The sequence below is a fragment of the Parasteatoda tepidariorum genome, chromosome 10 (assembly GCF_043381705.1).
Source record: "Parasteatoda tepidariorum isolate YZ-2023 chromosome 10, CAS_Ptep_4.0, whole genome shotgun sequence".
Lineage (NCBI taxonomy): Eukaryota > Metazoa > Arthropoda > Arachnida > Araneae > Theridiidae > Parasteatoda > Parasteatoda tepidariorum.
The window spans coordinates 87,273,858-87,291,090 of NC_092213.1; the positions used below are offsets into that span (position 1 = coordinate 87,273,858).

Sequence of the window (17,233 nt, forward strand, 5' to 3'; positions counted from 1 at the left end):
GAATAGATTATTCAAAAGAGAATGCTGTTTTTATACATTTATTCAAAATGTATACATTTTTGACAATAAAGAATAGATTATTCAAAAGAGAATGCTGTTTTTATACATTTATTCAAAATGTATATATTTTTGACAATGAAGAATAGATTATTCAAAAGAGAATGCTGTTTTTATACATTTATTCAAAATGTATACATTTTTGACAATAAAGAATAGATTATTCAAAAGAGAATGCTGTTTTTATACATTTATTCAAAATGTATATATTTTTGACAATGAAGAATAGATTATTCAAAAGAGAATGCTGTTTTTATACATTTATTCAAAATGTATACATTTTTGACAATAAGGAATAGATTATTCAAAAGAGAATGCTGTTTTTATACATTTATTCAAAATGTATATATTTGTGACAATGAAGAATAGATTATTCAAAAGAGTATGCTGTTTTTATACAGGGTGTATATTTATACAGCATTTTTAAAAAGTGCTTAAAGGTGCTTTTTTTCCATGGGTGTATTTAAAAAATGCTTAATTTTCCCTTTTCGGAAGTGTGGTATTTTTCTTTACCATCTTGATTTTCGCAACAAATTATGCAAAAAGACATTGTCTTATTCAACGTTTTCTCAATTAATTCTCAACTAATCCCAATCTATTTCAGCTTACCGCTGATCTGTAGTGCATGAAAACACCATTTGTTTTACATGTTTGATGGAATACTTGCGGGTCCGCACTTGCGTATACTGAGCTGGATTCAGTGGTAAAGATTTTTGACTATCATGTGCAACCCTGCTGCATTTTGCAAGATATTCTCAAAATCAGACTTTATTTTCTGATTATGGGCACCCACTAAACAGTGTCAATTTTTTTTCTTCTCTATCATCGATAGAAAATTTCATCGACGCGGTCTTCGTCACTGTAAATAAAACCGTCAGTTGTCAAAAACTTGCCAACCCTGTCTAATTATGATATTTTTCAAAGTGCTTAAAAATATTTTTTGAGTTCTTGAAAAGTGCTTATTTTTTGTTGAAAAATTTGGCTACGCACCCTGTTTATTCAAAATGTATCAATACACCTGTCGTATGTCATCAGTTTGTCATTCTTCAACAGAAAGGATTTAAACTTGCTTCATACAAAAAAGTGTGGAATTTTTGCAATAAATTTTTCTTTCATGAGATCTAAAGTGATTCTCGTCTACGCAGCGTCGATGAGCATCTAGTCCACAAAAAGTTTTAGATAACTTGGAATATCATTTTATTCTTTCTGAATCCGTATTTATTTTTTTCTGTTTTTCAAGTGTTTTTTTGATCGAATTTCACATTTCTGCGGCATGCATTTATAAATACTTTTAGTGTTCAAAGACTTTGCTTGATAAATCGTTTTGCATTTAGGATGAACGACATATTATTTGTAAGAAAGAGTCCCTCCTTGTCGTGGGAGGTTTTCCTCTTCATGAAACCTCAAACTCGGATAAACTACATCAAAAAGTCTAGTTTGCCCCAGTGTTTTATGAAGTATTAAGATGTTCCGCTAATGAAAATCCGATCCTAGGGACAAAAGTAATTCAGAGTAATATCTCAGTACTCCTATTGTCTGATACAAAATGATCCAAATTTAATCACAATAATAATGACAGAAGTACTCACCCATTTATTTTGGCTAAAAGATTTGCGTAGTAACTCTTTGGTTGTCGGATCCTAAAAAAAAAGATGACATCTCAAAAGAAATTGCATCAAGGAGAATGGAACATACATTTTGATCAAGTTTTACTCAAGTTTTACGAGGAACTAAATCATTTTAAATTGCAAAAACCTACTTTCTCTGAATGTTTTCGACGAATTTGAATTTTTGAATCTCAAAATATTGGTGGTTGCTGCAATGTTCTTGAATATAGGGTCGCACTATTTTAGACAAGAACGCTGTCGAAAGTTTGGAGCCCAATTTTACTTTTCACCATTTCAGATGCCGGGATAGCCTGGTCGGTAGGGCGCTGGGCCCATGTCCGAGAGTACGCGGATTCGAACTCCGCCGGCCGAAGACTCCCCGTGTAGTAAAGTGACTGATGCACGTTAAAGTGGTCGAGTCGCAAAAGTCCTCCATGTTCCCATAACAAATCAATACCACTGGGGGATTGGAGATGGATCGTTCCTCTCATTCAGGTCAAAATGAGGATCTATGGATGAATGGATGGGGGTGAAACGGGTGTGACGTATGGTGCGGCAGAAGTCGAATTCCTGGCCATAGATGGCGCCACTTGAAAACAAGAACAATCGCACCTGCCTAAACACGCATACGTCAACAACAACAACCATTTCAGATGGGTTGCATTTTTAAATTATTATGTGTCAAAAACTATTGAATCAGTTTCACTCAAATGTTTCGCTTTCGTCATTTAAAATAACATAGATTCCTTTCAAAACTTCTATTCATTTTTTTAACCATTATAAATTTAGTAATAAGAAAAAAATAAACATCGAAAGTAACTTTTTGTGCATCGAACTACTTTGAGATGAACGATTGTCAAGAAATATGCAACAAGAAACCATACTTTCCATTTATTGATGGTCCACCTGAGCAAAAGTATTTTATAACAGTCGTGGAAAATGCCAATCCTATTCGGAGACTATCTATATAAAACCCAATCCAGAAGACAAGGGAACTCCTGGATCAAGCAGTGGGGCAAACTAGCCTTCGTGAGTCACGGTGGCTCAGGGGATAGAACGTTCGCCTTCCAATGAGGTGAACCGGGGTTCGATCCCGGCGACGGCTGGTCGATACGAATTCCTTATCCGACTTGCACCGACCACAGTGCTGACGAAAAATATCCTCAGTCATAGACGGATCATGGGTTAGAGACCAATTGCCGTCAGGCTGACAGTGGGAAGTTCTCGTGATCCTCCACTCCATGTAACGCAAATGCGGGTTAACTAAAAAAGTCCTCCACGAAGACAAATTTCTCCCAATACTCAATCCAGGAGTTCCCTTGTCTTCTGGATTGGGTTCAAAATGACAAGGCTACNCAAATTGCATTGTTCGAGACCAATTGCCGTCAGGCTGTCAGTGGAAAGTTCTCGTGATCTTCCACTCCATGTAACGCAAATGCGGGTTAACTCAAAAAGTCCTCCACGAAGACAAATTTCTCCCAATACTCAATCCAGGAGTTCCCTTGTCTTCTGGATTGGGTTCAAAATGACACGGCTACGTAGTTGAAAATTAGTAGTCGTATACCCAAAATCGGGTTGGCTGTTCAGCGACGGATATAAAATTAGCTTCATGCTTTTTGATGGAACTAACCCGCATTTGCGTTACATGGAGAGGAAAAACCACGAAAATCCCACAAGGTTAGCCAGATGGCGAAGGGACTCTAACCCAGGATCCATTTATCACTGAGGATATTTTACATCAGTACTGTGGTTGGTGACAGTCGGGTGCGGAAATTCGTATGGACCAGCCATTGCTGGGGTTTGAACCCACTTCCCTCATGGGAAGGCGAACGCTCAATCCCCTGAAACACCACGTATGCTTATTGTCTGATTTCGTAACTTAAAATAGTGTCTTCGTCTGTATAAAATTAGTTACAGTAATTTAGGTTTGGCCCTAGAATCATCGTTAAAATCTAACCATTAGCCTGAGAACCTGATGAAATCCTGAATTTTTACGGAGAAATATATTTCACCAATCTGGTTCTCATTCAGCATGATGGAGCTCGAGTGCATTTCTTCTACATGTATGATTCATATATGCATGGTAATGTATGATTCATAAAAAAAGATTTGAAGGTTACCTAATAAAGCTGTACTCTCCTTCACTCCACAAAGTGGACGGAATTTAATGAACTAGTCACTAATGAAAAGTTTTATGGTTGACCAAACGATATTATTGTTGGAAAGATATTAGAATTTGGTTAGTCGTCCCGCCCAAGGGTTACAGTGCAATACAATACAATTTGACAACCAAAATAAATTACAATAAATACAGTTACAAAAAACAAAACAAAAAATAACAACAACAGATGATTTCGTCACAATAAAGACAGCTGAAGCTTGAAAAGAAGAACTCTTCAAAAGATAATTAGAAAATGTATAATTGATAGCCAAAATACAATAAAACTAATTTGTAAAATTAATCAAATTTAAAAATAGGTATATAAAGCAACAATTAAAATCAAAATATCCAGGGCAATTCAGGATTCAATAAATATGAAAAAGCACCAGTGCCCAAAATCATTAAAAAGGATCCTAAAAGGATTAAAAATTACTTTTTTTAAAGTATTGTCACTTAGGATAAAATGGTCACTTAGGTCCATAATGACGTTTTAGCTGATGACGTCACTCTAGCTATAGGATCAAATTGCATTGTTCATTAAAATTTCAAGACTAGGTGGATTTTAGCTTACAAGACTTTACCAAAAAAATCTTATAATTACCTAGATTTAAGGTTATGACTATTTTGATTTTTTTTCACGCTTGAAAACCCTAAGTCAACCTCGATTTAAGGTTTTTACATAGAAGGTTGTTTTCCAAGGTTTTAGATGAGGGTAATGTGGGTAGAATAGAGCAGATCTCGTTTAATGGTTAGAGCAGGGATGGGCAAATTTTTTTGGGTCGAGGGCGAAAAAACGAAGAAAAAAAGTTTGGTGGGCCAAATAAAAACTTCGAAAGTAGAAAAACGATATGCAAGTTTTAATTTAAATATTTAATGAGATGAATGTAATTGCGAGTTCATTTTTAAAAGTTCTTTATATTAAGGTCTACTTCTGAAAGTTGAAAACACTTGTTCACATATATAAGATGAAGCAAACATAGCAGTGATTTTCTGGGGCATGAAATATTAAATTTGGGAAACTAGCTTTTGATAATGATTTGTAAAACTCTAACTTTGGCATATTTAGAAACAACTGCTTCAGATGGAGCCAATCTATGGCTGTTCTATCAAGAACGTTTGCTTTCAACATTTTACCAATTGAAGCTGCCTATTTCCATCAATTTATGCTTCGTTAGAACAAAAATAGAGAAAGTAAAAGATCATCAATACAATAAAAGTAAGAACAAAAGTAGCTTTAAACAAAGTAGACAAGAAAATGGATGTATATTGTTTATATTCGTCACGGATCGGCAAGTTAAAATTCTATCCGCGGGCCGGCTAAAACCTTCAGGCGGGCCGTAGATTGCCCATCCCTAGGTTAGAGGGTTTACACGTAAACCTCATAGCTAACTTTTTTAGGTTTACATTAAAAGGTTTTTGCTGAGTTAAAATAAACCTTATTTTGCTATCTGGGATACGTTCTGGAAACGAAACCGAAGAATTTGTTCTTTTTAGGTTCACATTAAAAGGTTTTTGCTGAGTTAAAATAAACTTTATTTTGCTATCTGGGATACGTTCTGGAAACGAAACCGAAGAATTTGTTCTTTTTAGGTTCACATTAAAAGGTTTTTGCTGAGTTAAAATAAACTTTATTTTGCTATCTGGGATACGTTCTGGAAACGAAACCGAAGAATTTGTTCTTTTTAGGTTCACATTAAAAGGTTTTTGCTGAGTTAAAATAAACTTTATTTTGCTATCTGGGATACGTTCTGGAAACGAAACCGAAGAATTTATTCTTTTTTGTTTTACATTAAAAGGTTTTTGCTGGGTTAAAATAAACCTTATTTTGCTATCTGGGATACGTTCAANGACAGTGTCAACATATCGGATAATTTTTTTGTTTCAATAAAAGAAGTAAATTAGATAATTTCTGAGCTCAAATTTGCCGTATTACATAAGATAGTATTGTTATTAAGTCATTCTGGTGAGTTTGAAGTGAAAATTTATTTTCGCTAATTTATAGATAGTGTTAAAAAAAAAAAGGTAGCATGGTTGCTAGATTTTGAATAACTCGCTTTTTTGGCAGTTCTGATTTGGCCTCTTTCCATTTGTTTATTACTGTTTGTTCTTGATCACCATCTTATGTTAGCGCTAGCACCTTTAGCGTTGCAAACACAAGTAATCAAATACCACGTTTGCAAGAATCTTAAAACACAATGATCACGTTGTGAGCCAAATGGCTTTAAAATACTCTGGAAACCCGAATGTATAGGTGGTATGGAGCTTGCAGCGTTCCCTAGTGTAGAAAATATCATCCATAACGCTCCGCAGCACATTGAAGTTGACGTTCTACCATTTTTATGTGTGAGCTTAAGGCGGGAAACTCAGATTTGAAATGGGCTGTAGGTGGCGTAGAGCAGAACTCTCTACCAATGGCAACATTTCGCACACTTTCACCATCAGCGTGTGGAGAGTCATAGGAGAAGGAAGTTTCTGTCTTGATTTTCAAATAACTTAAAAACTTTCAAGTTAGGAAATTATATGGAACTGAAAACTACATTGAACATAGTTCCAAAAGAAATGTAATTAAAAAAAATATTTTTGACCGTTAAATACGAAAAATATTAAGTAAGTGGAAAATATCATTCTATGCTTTTGAGAAGAAGAGTCAAGACATGAAACCAGTCTTCTTTCCCAGATGGAGTATTCGAGCAATTCTTCCTTCGCGTATTATTCTTCATAACGTTACATTTTATATAAATAATAACTAATTATTATCTTAAAGTAAACGATTTCTATAATTGCGTGTAAAAAAATGTCGGAGAAAATGTCACGAAATATAAAAAATGTGCAAAACTGAAGAGGACGAAATGGAAAAAAACTAACATAACAGCGGAGGTTCAGGGGCCTGATTATCGAACCTAGGCCCAATAGGCATAGCCCTAGGGCCCACAATTTCTGAGAGGCCTCTAAAATTAGTAAAAAGTCTAATGGAAGTTGGGATAGGAATGGAAGTTGGTTTAAGTGCTAAATGAAAAATAATTACGGCCTACAATCAGTGGCTTTTAGCAAAAATCACTGATTTCAATTGTTTGTGTTCACCCAACTATTTTTATTTTGACATAACATTATTTTGTTGTTTTATATTTTGCTTTAATTTATAGATACGTAAACTCTATCTTAGAAATAAAATTCTTCAATTGTCTGCTTTCAAAATTTCTTAGAATGTTTATCTCGAACATGCAGTTCAATAGATTATTTTCTATTGTTGGGACTAATTACTCAAAATATTATGTAAACTTCAGTAATTTAATTTCAAAATATTTTGTTTGGGGCCCGGAAAATTTGGTGGGCCTTGGGCCTGAATTTGTCATTGATCGGTCCCTGAATAAATACCAATGTTAAGGGGACACAAAACACACGTTAGTATACGAAACTACTGTTTGTAGTTAAATGTGTTTCAAAGTCAGTAGTTATGCCATCAGTACAGTTTCTCGTGGCAAAATTGGCAATTACAAGAAATTTGTTTTTTTTTTTTAAATATCTTGTTAACAATGAAGAAATGTATCTTGAAAAAAATTAACAAATGAAAATATATGTAATAACAAAACAAAATGTAATAACAGAATATTTTAATTGTTTTTTTTGGGGGGGGGAGGGTAGTTTGTAAGAGGGTTGCACCCCCTTTTATATTATTTTGCCGGCGCCCTTGGTGAGATATTAATTTTCTTTCAATTGTTTGAAACACACGACCTGTTGGAATATATTAATTGCTGTTAACTCTCATGAATGGTAAAATGTGTGTGACGCGTAAATTTAAGCAGAATAAAAGTGATTCTCAACCACTGTGCCGCGGCACTTTTGTGTGCCTCCAAATATTAGAAATGATACAATTATAATGCTTTTTTTTTATTATGAGTAAAGTTTAAATGAAAGAAAAGTGTGTGTATATATATACATTTTTATCATTTTTCCACGTTTTAACAGCGTGAACATCTTTGTCGGCAATTGTCTTGTCTCTGACAATCTTAAAATAAGATGGAAGTGTTATATGACACACAATTTTAAAAAAATGTTGTAAGAGCAGAAGCATTAAAGTAAGCTATGCAATTAATAAACAAATTAACAAAGGATAACTAACAAAAATTAAGCTAACAATTAATAATTAGCAAAAAAAAAAACTAGTTAACAAGAAATCACAAAAAAGTAACAGTTAATAACTATAGAAAACAAGCTAACAATTAATAACTAGCTAAAAAATAAATAACTGTTACTGACTAATAAAAAATTGGTTGAAATAAATAAATTTGGTGGACCTGAATTAGTCTTTATCAGTCCCTAGTTGTCCTTGCACAAACATTCCTGCATCCTAGAAGGAACAACAGAGGAGAGGCTGGCACATACGGAACTGGAAGTCCAATACCGTGGTCAGGAGACTGAACAAGGGTACGGTGTTCTCAATTGACACCAGCTCACCGAATACGCCTTTTAATGTGGTGCCGGAAGCACAGCAGCCGGGCAGATGCGCAATGTACTCTTTATGGATGAGAGCAGATTTAGCCTGATTCTGAACGCATGAAGATGACCCCCTCGAAAGAGACCGATTTGGAGCTCTTATATGTATCGGTACCTGTACTGATCTACACATCTTCCGAAGTGGTTCAGCGCTGAACTGAGGTTCTCCTTCGTCACGTGTGTCCTGTTAGAGGTGGACGATAATGCTACAGTTCATCGTAGAGTGGCTGTGACAGAACTGTTGGCGATATTGCAAGCATCCGATTGAACACGTGTGGGACACTCTAGGGAGACGCCTGATAGCACGTCCCCAGCCGACAGAAACAACTAGCTCTACTTCGTAAACAGATTTTTCTGCTTCTCCGTATTTTGTTTTGTATAAAATTGCACATTTTTAGTCTTTTTGTTATCCTCACTTATCAACAGTCAGTTAGAGGTGCCCCCTTTAAATCACCGTGAGTTCGAACAATAACCCCTTCCTTCTCGCTCCCGTGAAAATGACGAGATGAGGTTTCGCTCTCTATTTTTGGCTCCCGTGATATTTCCGGGCTGGAGTGTTCAGTAGTAACGCGGCAATAAGAATAAAACTAATTCATTTCTTTTGCCAGGANTAACCCCTTCCTTCTCGCTCCCGTGAAAATGACGAGATGAGGTTTCGCTCTTTTTCTGGCTCCCGTGATATTTCCGGGCTGTAGTGTTCAGTAGTAACGCGGCAATAAGAATAAAACTAATTCATTTCTTTTGCCAGGAAAACATTCTATTTCTCATTTTACACACCAGATGGCAGTATCAGGATAATTTTAAGGTAATTGTAGATAGTTAGCTTTTTTTTAAACTAGATGTCAGCACTAACCAGTGATAAAAAAATAGGCACTTTTATGACCTTTTATTTTTCTTAGAAATTAACCGATCGTTAATGGGTTAACTGCGATTCATTCGCCTATCTTACTATTTTTTGGTCAGTTTTTACGTTCGGAACAGTTAGTTTTTCAAAAAATCTAAGTATATAAAGTTCCATCTAAATTCCATTTGATGAACAAGAATTACCGTTGAACATTTTCATTCAAACACCGCTTTTCAGATATTGTAAACGCTAAACCAAGATTTGTTATTATTATTTTAGAATGGATATTTAAAATGGAATAAGAAATTTTTTTAAAAAGGTCGAATCGCCTCTTCTTGGGATTCGCGTAAAAGGAATTTGGTAAATCCCCGAGATTTTGTGGTGTTACTACCCCACTACAAATATTAAATACTAATTCACTAGACACGTTAACTTGATTCTATCATGAGGTACCTTTTCATAGATGAAGTCGATAATTATTACTACCCACATTGGTGACCTGGACGTGATATGAACTTGCCAACGTTGATGGATGGTCCACATTAAAAAAGCAGTTGATTTGTTTAAAAATATACTGCTCGAAGAAAAAAATAAACCGGTGAAGTAAATAAAATCTCCCGGTCAATAACCAAAAAAAAAAAAAAAAAAAAAAAAAAAAAAAAAAAANAAAAAAAATGAAGGGGAAAAATAATGAGCGAAATGTTATAAAAAACAACAAAAAAATAAAAGAAGAAAAAAAATATAATGAGCAAAATTGATATAAATAAATAAACAACACGAATCAACTAGTGGTATCTGTTCATCGAATTCTATCCCATATAAAATTCTGGAAGGGGAGTAATGTGGCATAACTACCCCACTCTAAATATCAAATCACTAGTATATAAGAGACATGTTAACTATCTTGAGGTACTTTTTGATAGATGAAGGTTGACATAGGGTAAACTAACCAGTGAAGGAACACTTAAGCTTCGCTTGCCTTTTAAAAAATTATAATAATTTCAAAATTCGTAATTTTAGTTAAACGACAGTGTCAACATATTTTTTACTATACTTTCAAATTATGTAAAAAAATTGTAGAGAACTTACATAATATTGTTTTAAAGTTTTGGAGGTTCAAGTAACAAGTAGTAAGAAGACCAAGTGAAGGAACAGCTCTTACCAGTAAATGAACACCCAGTAAAGGAACACTTAATTTTGGTTATTTTTTAATGCTCTTTATGAATTTATAAGCCATACAAATATTTAAAAACAAGAATATTCTTGAAATTATAATATATAAATACTTGGAAAATGTTAACTTTTTTTTGTAATCATGAATTGAAAATTAAAGTGTCAACATATTAACACACACTGTTCATTCAGTGCGAAATCTATGCCCAGTAAAGGAACATGCCTGTTCCCTCACTGGTTAGAAGTTGTTTTTCGTATTTTTAACATACTTTTGATGCGGAACATCACTAAAGGTACAAGAAAGTTTAAAGTTTATCTTTCAATTTCATTAACTTAGAAAAAAACCCAGTAAAGGAACACTTGTTCCTTCTCTGGTTTTTCATCGTTTGGTGATCCAGTGAATAAACACCCCCTTATCTCAGTACTTGATTATGCTATGGTGCTTTAAAAAAAATAAAACGCAATTTCAATAACTATATTTTGAATTCTCTTTTTCACAGTGAGAAAAATAAAACTATTACATGCAATTAATTCCACTTCAAGCATATAAATACAAACACTCACCTTATAATTTTTTCAACGAAACAAGGTGTTGCAGAGATAACAAAAATTTTTCCAGAGAAGTCTATTTGACCAGGTAATCCAAAACATTGTTAGATGACTTCCTATTGTTTGGCAGTAAGCTATTGTTACCAATCAATCTAAAGAAAAACTTTCAAATTCTTATTTTTAATCAATATAGTATATGAAATGTTCCTTCACTGGTTGGTTTACCCTAGTCGATAATTATAACTCCCCACAATTTCCCCGATCAGATGCTCCTGGAAATCTGAAGTAATGACTACAAATTACATTTAAAATTCCTTCTCAACAAGGTGCGTAGCCAGTTTTTTCAACAAAAAATAAGCACCTTTTAAGCACTCAAAAAAACATTTTTAAATCACTTTCCAAAAAAAAAAAAAATTCATAATTAGGATCTGTGCAATAATAAAAAAATTTTTTTCTTTTGTTTAAAGTTCTTAATTTATAAACATAAAATCAATATATTTAAAAAGCCTTATATAATCATGATAAAAAAAATTTTAAATAACTAATTTCTGACAAATATTGCAGAGAAAATTGTGAAAATCATGCATATTTTTGTAATTTTAGAACGACGATTGATACGGCAAAGAAAAAAAAAATGTCTTTTTAAAAAGAGAGAAAATTATGCACTTTTCACAAACCCCGAATGAAAAAAAGCACCTTTAAGGGCTTTTAAAAAACGTAAATCAAAAATAAGCACTTTTTAAAAACGCTATACGCACCCTGTATACAAGTAAATTATTCTTAGGTGAAAATTCTATTGCTTTCAACAAAATAATCTTCAACAAAAATTTTCAGAACAGTTTTTGGCAAAAATTTCCATTTTTAATAACTAACGAATTACTTCCAAAGATTTTATATCAATCAATAACATAATGGAAAAACATATTGGCATGCACGTGGTATTGAGAGTTACAATATGAAATGTAAAAGACAAATCTTGCATTTCATGTAATAAAAATGCCCCAAAAATTAGTAAAAATTGGAAAAAATTTAAAAATGCTTTAAAATGCAAAATACACCCCAAAATTTAAAAAAAAATGCCCTATAAATCTAAAACAATGCTCTAAAGCAGTGTTCCCCAACCCCCGGTCCGTGGATCAAATTTTATCGGTCCGCCCATTTCATTGAAACTGAATTTAAATTCCTAGGTTTATACCCCAAATTAAAAATATCTGTGTTCTATTAAAATTTTATTTATTTAAAAAAAGTGGCCCCCGAAGGTAGTGACATAAATTTTTTAATGTTTGTAATGTATCATTGTCTCCGATTACCCCCTGATGGAACCGTCTCATTGCAAAGAAACAAGCTCAGGGTTCTCATTGATTTAACATTCTAGTCAGTTAAAATGTTAAATCACTTAATTTTTGGTACAACTGTATTTTATTTTGAAAGCATGTTTAAATACAATTAAATTAAATTAGTAATACGAAATAATTAACGTCTTCCCCCCCCCCAGTGGGCCGCGGTAAAATTATCAAACGTTGACAGGTCCGCGGTGATAAAAAGGTTGGGGAACACTGCTCTAAAGGTCAAAAAATGTCCAAAAATGCAAATGTCATCAAAATCCGGACCTTATTTATTATTAATAATTACCAATATTCAACCAATTGTTTATGGAATGATATGTTTAATAAACTTACCAATAATCGGCCGATCATTAATTACTTCCTGAGTATGTGCCCAGGATGAAAAACACAGAACGAAAAATAAGATGACTGATGCCATTTTCTTAAGAGAAACACTGACTGATGACCTTTCGATTTTGTCTTATCAATGCATATGCATTGATAAGACACGATATGTTAATCTCTTTCTTCCCAGAAGCACTTCTGAATTATTAATTACTATATGACGCAATCAAGCATAAACTGACCCATAATCTTTTTTGTTATTATTTGCTTTATTTACCTGTGCACAGTGGGCCAGCATCCAAGGTTACGTGGCCAAAATTAGTATTTCGATAAAATTTGTTTCAATATTTGGGTTTTTTTTATGTGCAGGTAAATTGAATTCATAGTTGAAATACACTAAAAATACCCCCAAAAAAACAAAATGGCGGTTGAAATATGGCGTGCAAAAATTAAAAAAAAAATAATATAGTACGATTAAATAAATAAATATAGCAATGAAAATATGATAATTTTCGTCATTTTATATTAAAAATGAAAAGCAAATTATATTTCCGAAGTAATATTACGAAATAACGCGAATTAATTACAAGATAATGCGAAAACATGAAGAAAAAAAAAACATAATTTTTGTTCTTCGGTGTATTTAGTTCACCTTTGCAATACGGGCAAAATGGGGGCAGGGTTTTTCGAAAGAAGAAACATCAAAGAAGACAAGAACAAAAAAATTTAGCTCATGACCTCGTGGAACTTTTTGGAACTCAGTTTCGAAAGTGATTCAAACATTGTAAAATGCCAAATGATAAGATATAAACTATAAGTGTGTCAAGAGTATTAACAAATCCAACACATTGAAAAATTGTTCTATCATTCAGACTCATTACTCTGATAAAAATGTAAACAGAAAGGTGAAATTTCTATATATATTTCTGAAATGAAAATTTAAATTACTTTAAAAAAATTTTTTTTAAACATATTTTTCATTACATTGTACTCTCGTCTGTCCAAAAAGTAAATTATAATGTTTGGAATGATGATGAATACTTAATGTGGGCTAGATTAAAACTGCCTACACATATTTTAGTTGAAAATTAATTTTTTACTTTTGGCCAAACATCATAGTCTTCTGGCCCACTGTTTAAAGTTTTCCATTTTCTCCAGTTAGTTATAAGTCCATTTACGTCGCATTAGAGCTGCACAATGGACTGAAGACATGCCATCACGATTTTGATCCTCTGCAGAGGGGATGGCACCCCCTCTTCGGTAGCCCTACGACCTACACGCGAAGTCGAGCACTTTACGGTAGAACAGTTTAACGAGGACCGTTTGATAACATCGCCTATCAGAATAACATGTAGTAAGCAGCTGCAAACTTTTTAACCGGAATGGGCTCTTCCCAACTTCGTCTGATTGGTCACGTGGTGTTGTAATGCCCGACCAACTACGTCCATTGTTTANAAAAAAAAAACTGTATGCCTTACGATTCAAAAGTTTTCATACTATTATTGTCCGGATGTGGACTGATCGTTAAGACACGGTTCCCAGCAGATCACTAAAGTTAAGCATCACTGGCTGCGATCAGTGTGCGAGTGGGTGACCATTTGAATCAATCTGCGTAGGGACCGAGGGTGTGCGGTATTGGTCCTCGTTAAACTGTTCTACCATGAAGTGCTCGACTTCGCGTGCTGGTCGCCGGGCTACCGAAGCGCGGGTTCCATCCCCTCTGCAGAGGATCAAACCTAAAGGGATGTTTCCCAGACCGTCGCCAATAGCTTATTGTGCAGCACTAGTGCGACGTAAATGATCAACAACATCAAACTATTATGAAATAAAAAATGATAAATATTTACTAAAATTTATTTTTTGCATGGAATTATCTTTAGATAAACGAATTTTATAATCGTGTGCAAAAATTTTTCAATTCCCTTAANTCTGTAGTGAAAAAAAAAAAAAAAAAAAAGAAGAAGAAGAAGAAAAAGAAAATATAAAGCATTTGGGGGTCCAAACTTTGGATAGCTGACCCGCCCCAACTATTGGGAAAATATTTCCCAGATTACAGCTACCTCCTATATTACGGGGGCTAGAAAATCGAATCTGTTTCCTCTAAATGTAATGTTAATCATAAAATACCAATTTTATAAGCCTTTTGAATTCGGTTACTATACCGTTAGGAAAGTCTTTTCAAGACAAAACCATTATAACAATGAAAATTATTTTTTAGTCTCAAATCTAAAAGTTTTTGATCGCGTTATGGAAACTGAAGGAAATTATAGACTTTTTTTTCTATCGGCACATATATCCACATTTTAAAAAGTCCTAATTGCAAAAATATACAGAAATTTTTTCTCTATATACATCGATTAACAAAAACAAAGTTGTCTTACAATATGGAGCCTTACAAAGTTGCCTTACAATATGGACAGGTCCCTAGAAAATATAGCTATGTTTTGAAAAGAATTCGTTCTTGAATATTTGGCCTATGTATTCATGACGCCATGTAATCACATGTGGCAAAATTATGACAAAGAGTAATAGATTTTTATTTTATTTATTTATTTTTTTTTTATGAAGGAAAATGAGAAAAAGTCAAAGCATATTTGCTCATTAAGAAAAAAAAATTCCTTTTAATTGTTTGTCAATGAATTTTAATTGCTACGGATTTCTAAGCAAATGTTCATAGCTTTTTTATTAAATTAAATGCGTCTTTTTATTAAATTAAATATGATTTTTTTTATATAAAATAAAGATTGCATTTCATTTTTTAATAAAAACAAAGTTGTTAAAAATCCGAAAAATTCGAAGTTCCAATTTAAAAAATTTAAGGGTCTTAATAATTTAAAAAATATAAAATAAGAGCAAAATCCATGCACACAATAAACAGTAAAATTATCAATTAAGGTACTATACAAATTAAATTTTATATACGAACATACGAAAAAACAATTTTTATGTTACCATTCTTACAAAAGAATTCTAGCAGTATATAAATAAAAAATTTAAATTTATTAAATGAGTTAAATGAATGCAAACATTTACTTACCTCCTTATAAATAAATTTACTTTGGGTTTTCTTGTTTTCTAAAGAAAATGTTTATTAAGAATGGGAATTATTGATATCACGATTTATGTTTGAAAAAAATGAAGTTGCAAATAAATATTAATAACTCTTAATTGAAGTTAAATTTTAATTTCAAAAATTGAACGAAACAAAAGGTAGCAGAAAATTTATATCTGAATTTAAAATGGTTCATTTAAATGACGCAATTAAATGAGTTAAAAACTGGAATTTAACTGCAACGTTTTACGTTTGTCTCAGAAAAAATCTCTTGACAAAATGACCTAAGTATATGTCAACAAGAGTCATCTCCTAGGATGGACCTTAAAAGCTTACATCTGTTTTCCTAGAACATCTAGATAATTGCTAGTTTAAGACAACTTGAGGGACATATAGATGGTACTGTAAATATAGGACATTTTATAAAAGCACAAAAGAGCCCAGGGTCATAAAAATGATTAGGGCAATTTAAAGAAGGAAAAGGTCATTTTCCCATGGTGTAAAAGGAGATGGCTATCTTTTGAGGAGTCAGATAACTGTGGGTCAACTCTGTGGATGGTATGTAGGTTTTAGCACCTTCGTACCACCCACAGTCAAAAGATGCTGTCTCAGTGTAGGATGCAAAACAGTGGTACTTATTTTAGTTTTCTAAACTCTTGTTATGTTTTTTTATGATTGTTCTCCTCTTCTCTTTTCGTGTTTTAGTTTTAATTTTTTTTAATAAATTAAGAGTTGTAATATGTAGAAAAAAATTTAAACAAAACCGTAGTATTTTTCTTGGGGGGGGATTTCTATTTCAATTTGGAAAATAGCTAGTAAATTGGAAAAAAAAGTAGTTTGTTTTTCTGAAATTCTCAATTCTATTTTACTTTATTGTAGCGAATGTCAAATTTTCAGAAGGGGAAGAGCGCATTATCTTCCATCTCAATTAAATTTCAGGGAAAAATAAAGTTTCGATTTGGAAAATAGCTTTAAAGTCGAAAATAAGAGTTAAATATAAATTTTGCTCGACTTTATTCCTGCGAATGTCTGAAATTCAGAAGGGGTGAAGTATATTCTTCACCCCCTCACTTTATTTTAAGAGGAAAATAAAATTTTCTTTTTGGAAAATAGCTTCAAAGTTCTTTAAAAAAAAAAAAATTTTACTGGGCTATATTATTTCAAATGTCTAAATTTCAGAAGATACAAAATTTTTTTTAGCCCCCCTTACTTTATATCAGAAGAAAATAAGTTTTCTATCCCCTTACCATAATTTAAGAGGAAAATGAAGTTTTCTATTTGGAAAATATCGTCGAAGTTATGAAACAAAACAATTCTCTTCTTGCAAAATTTCCAACTTTACTTGATTTTATTCTATTAATGTCTAAATTACAGAAGATGAAAAGCAAATTTTCCCCCCCCCTCACTTTTATTTCAGAAGAAAATAAAGCTTTCTATTTGGAAAATAGATTCAAAGATGACATTTTTTTTAGTTATCAATTTTTATTATTTTTGAGCACTTTGAAATTTCAGAAGGGGCGAAACACTATGTTCGCCCCCTCATTACTATTTCGGAAGAAAATAAAGTGAAAATTGGAAATAAAATATTTTTTCCACTTTCATTTTACTTTTCCAAAAGTCAAAAAA

The 17,233-nt window shown here is 32.7% G+C and overlaps 1 protein-coding gene across 1 annotated transcript in view; it reads right to left on the reverse strand.

The window, feature by feature from the left end:
• The window catches only part of LOC107448459 (gamma-glutamyl hydrolase), a gene marked incomplete in the record, with an annotated part of 31,264 nt that extends 18,576 nt beyond the window's left edge, over nucleotides 1-12,688 (reverse strand). Inside the window, 1 exon segment of the mRNA XM_043051586.2 lies at nucleotides 12,565-12,688. Within this exon segment, the coding sequence (XP_042907520.1) occupies nucleotides 12,565-12,649 (85 nt within the window).
• Between the last annotated feature and the right edge of the window lie 4,545 nt (nucleotides 12,689-17,233).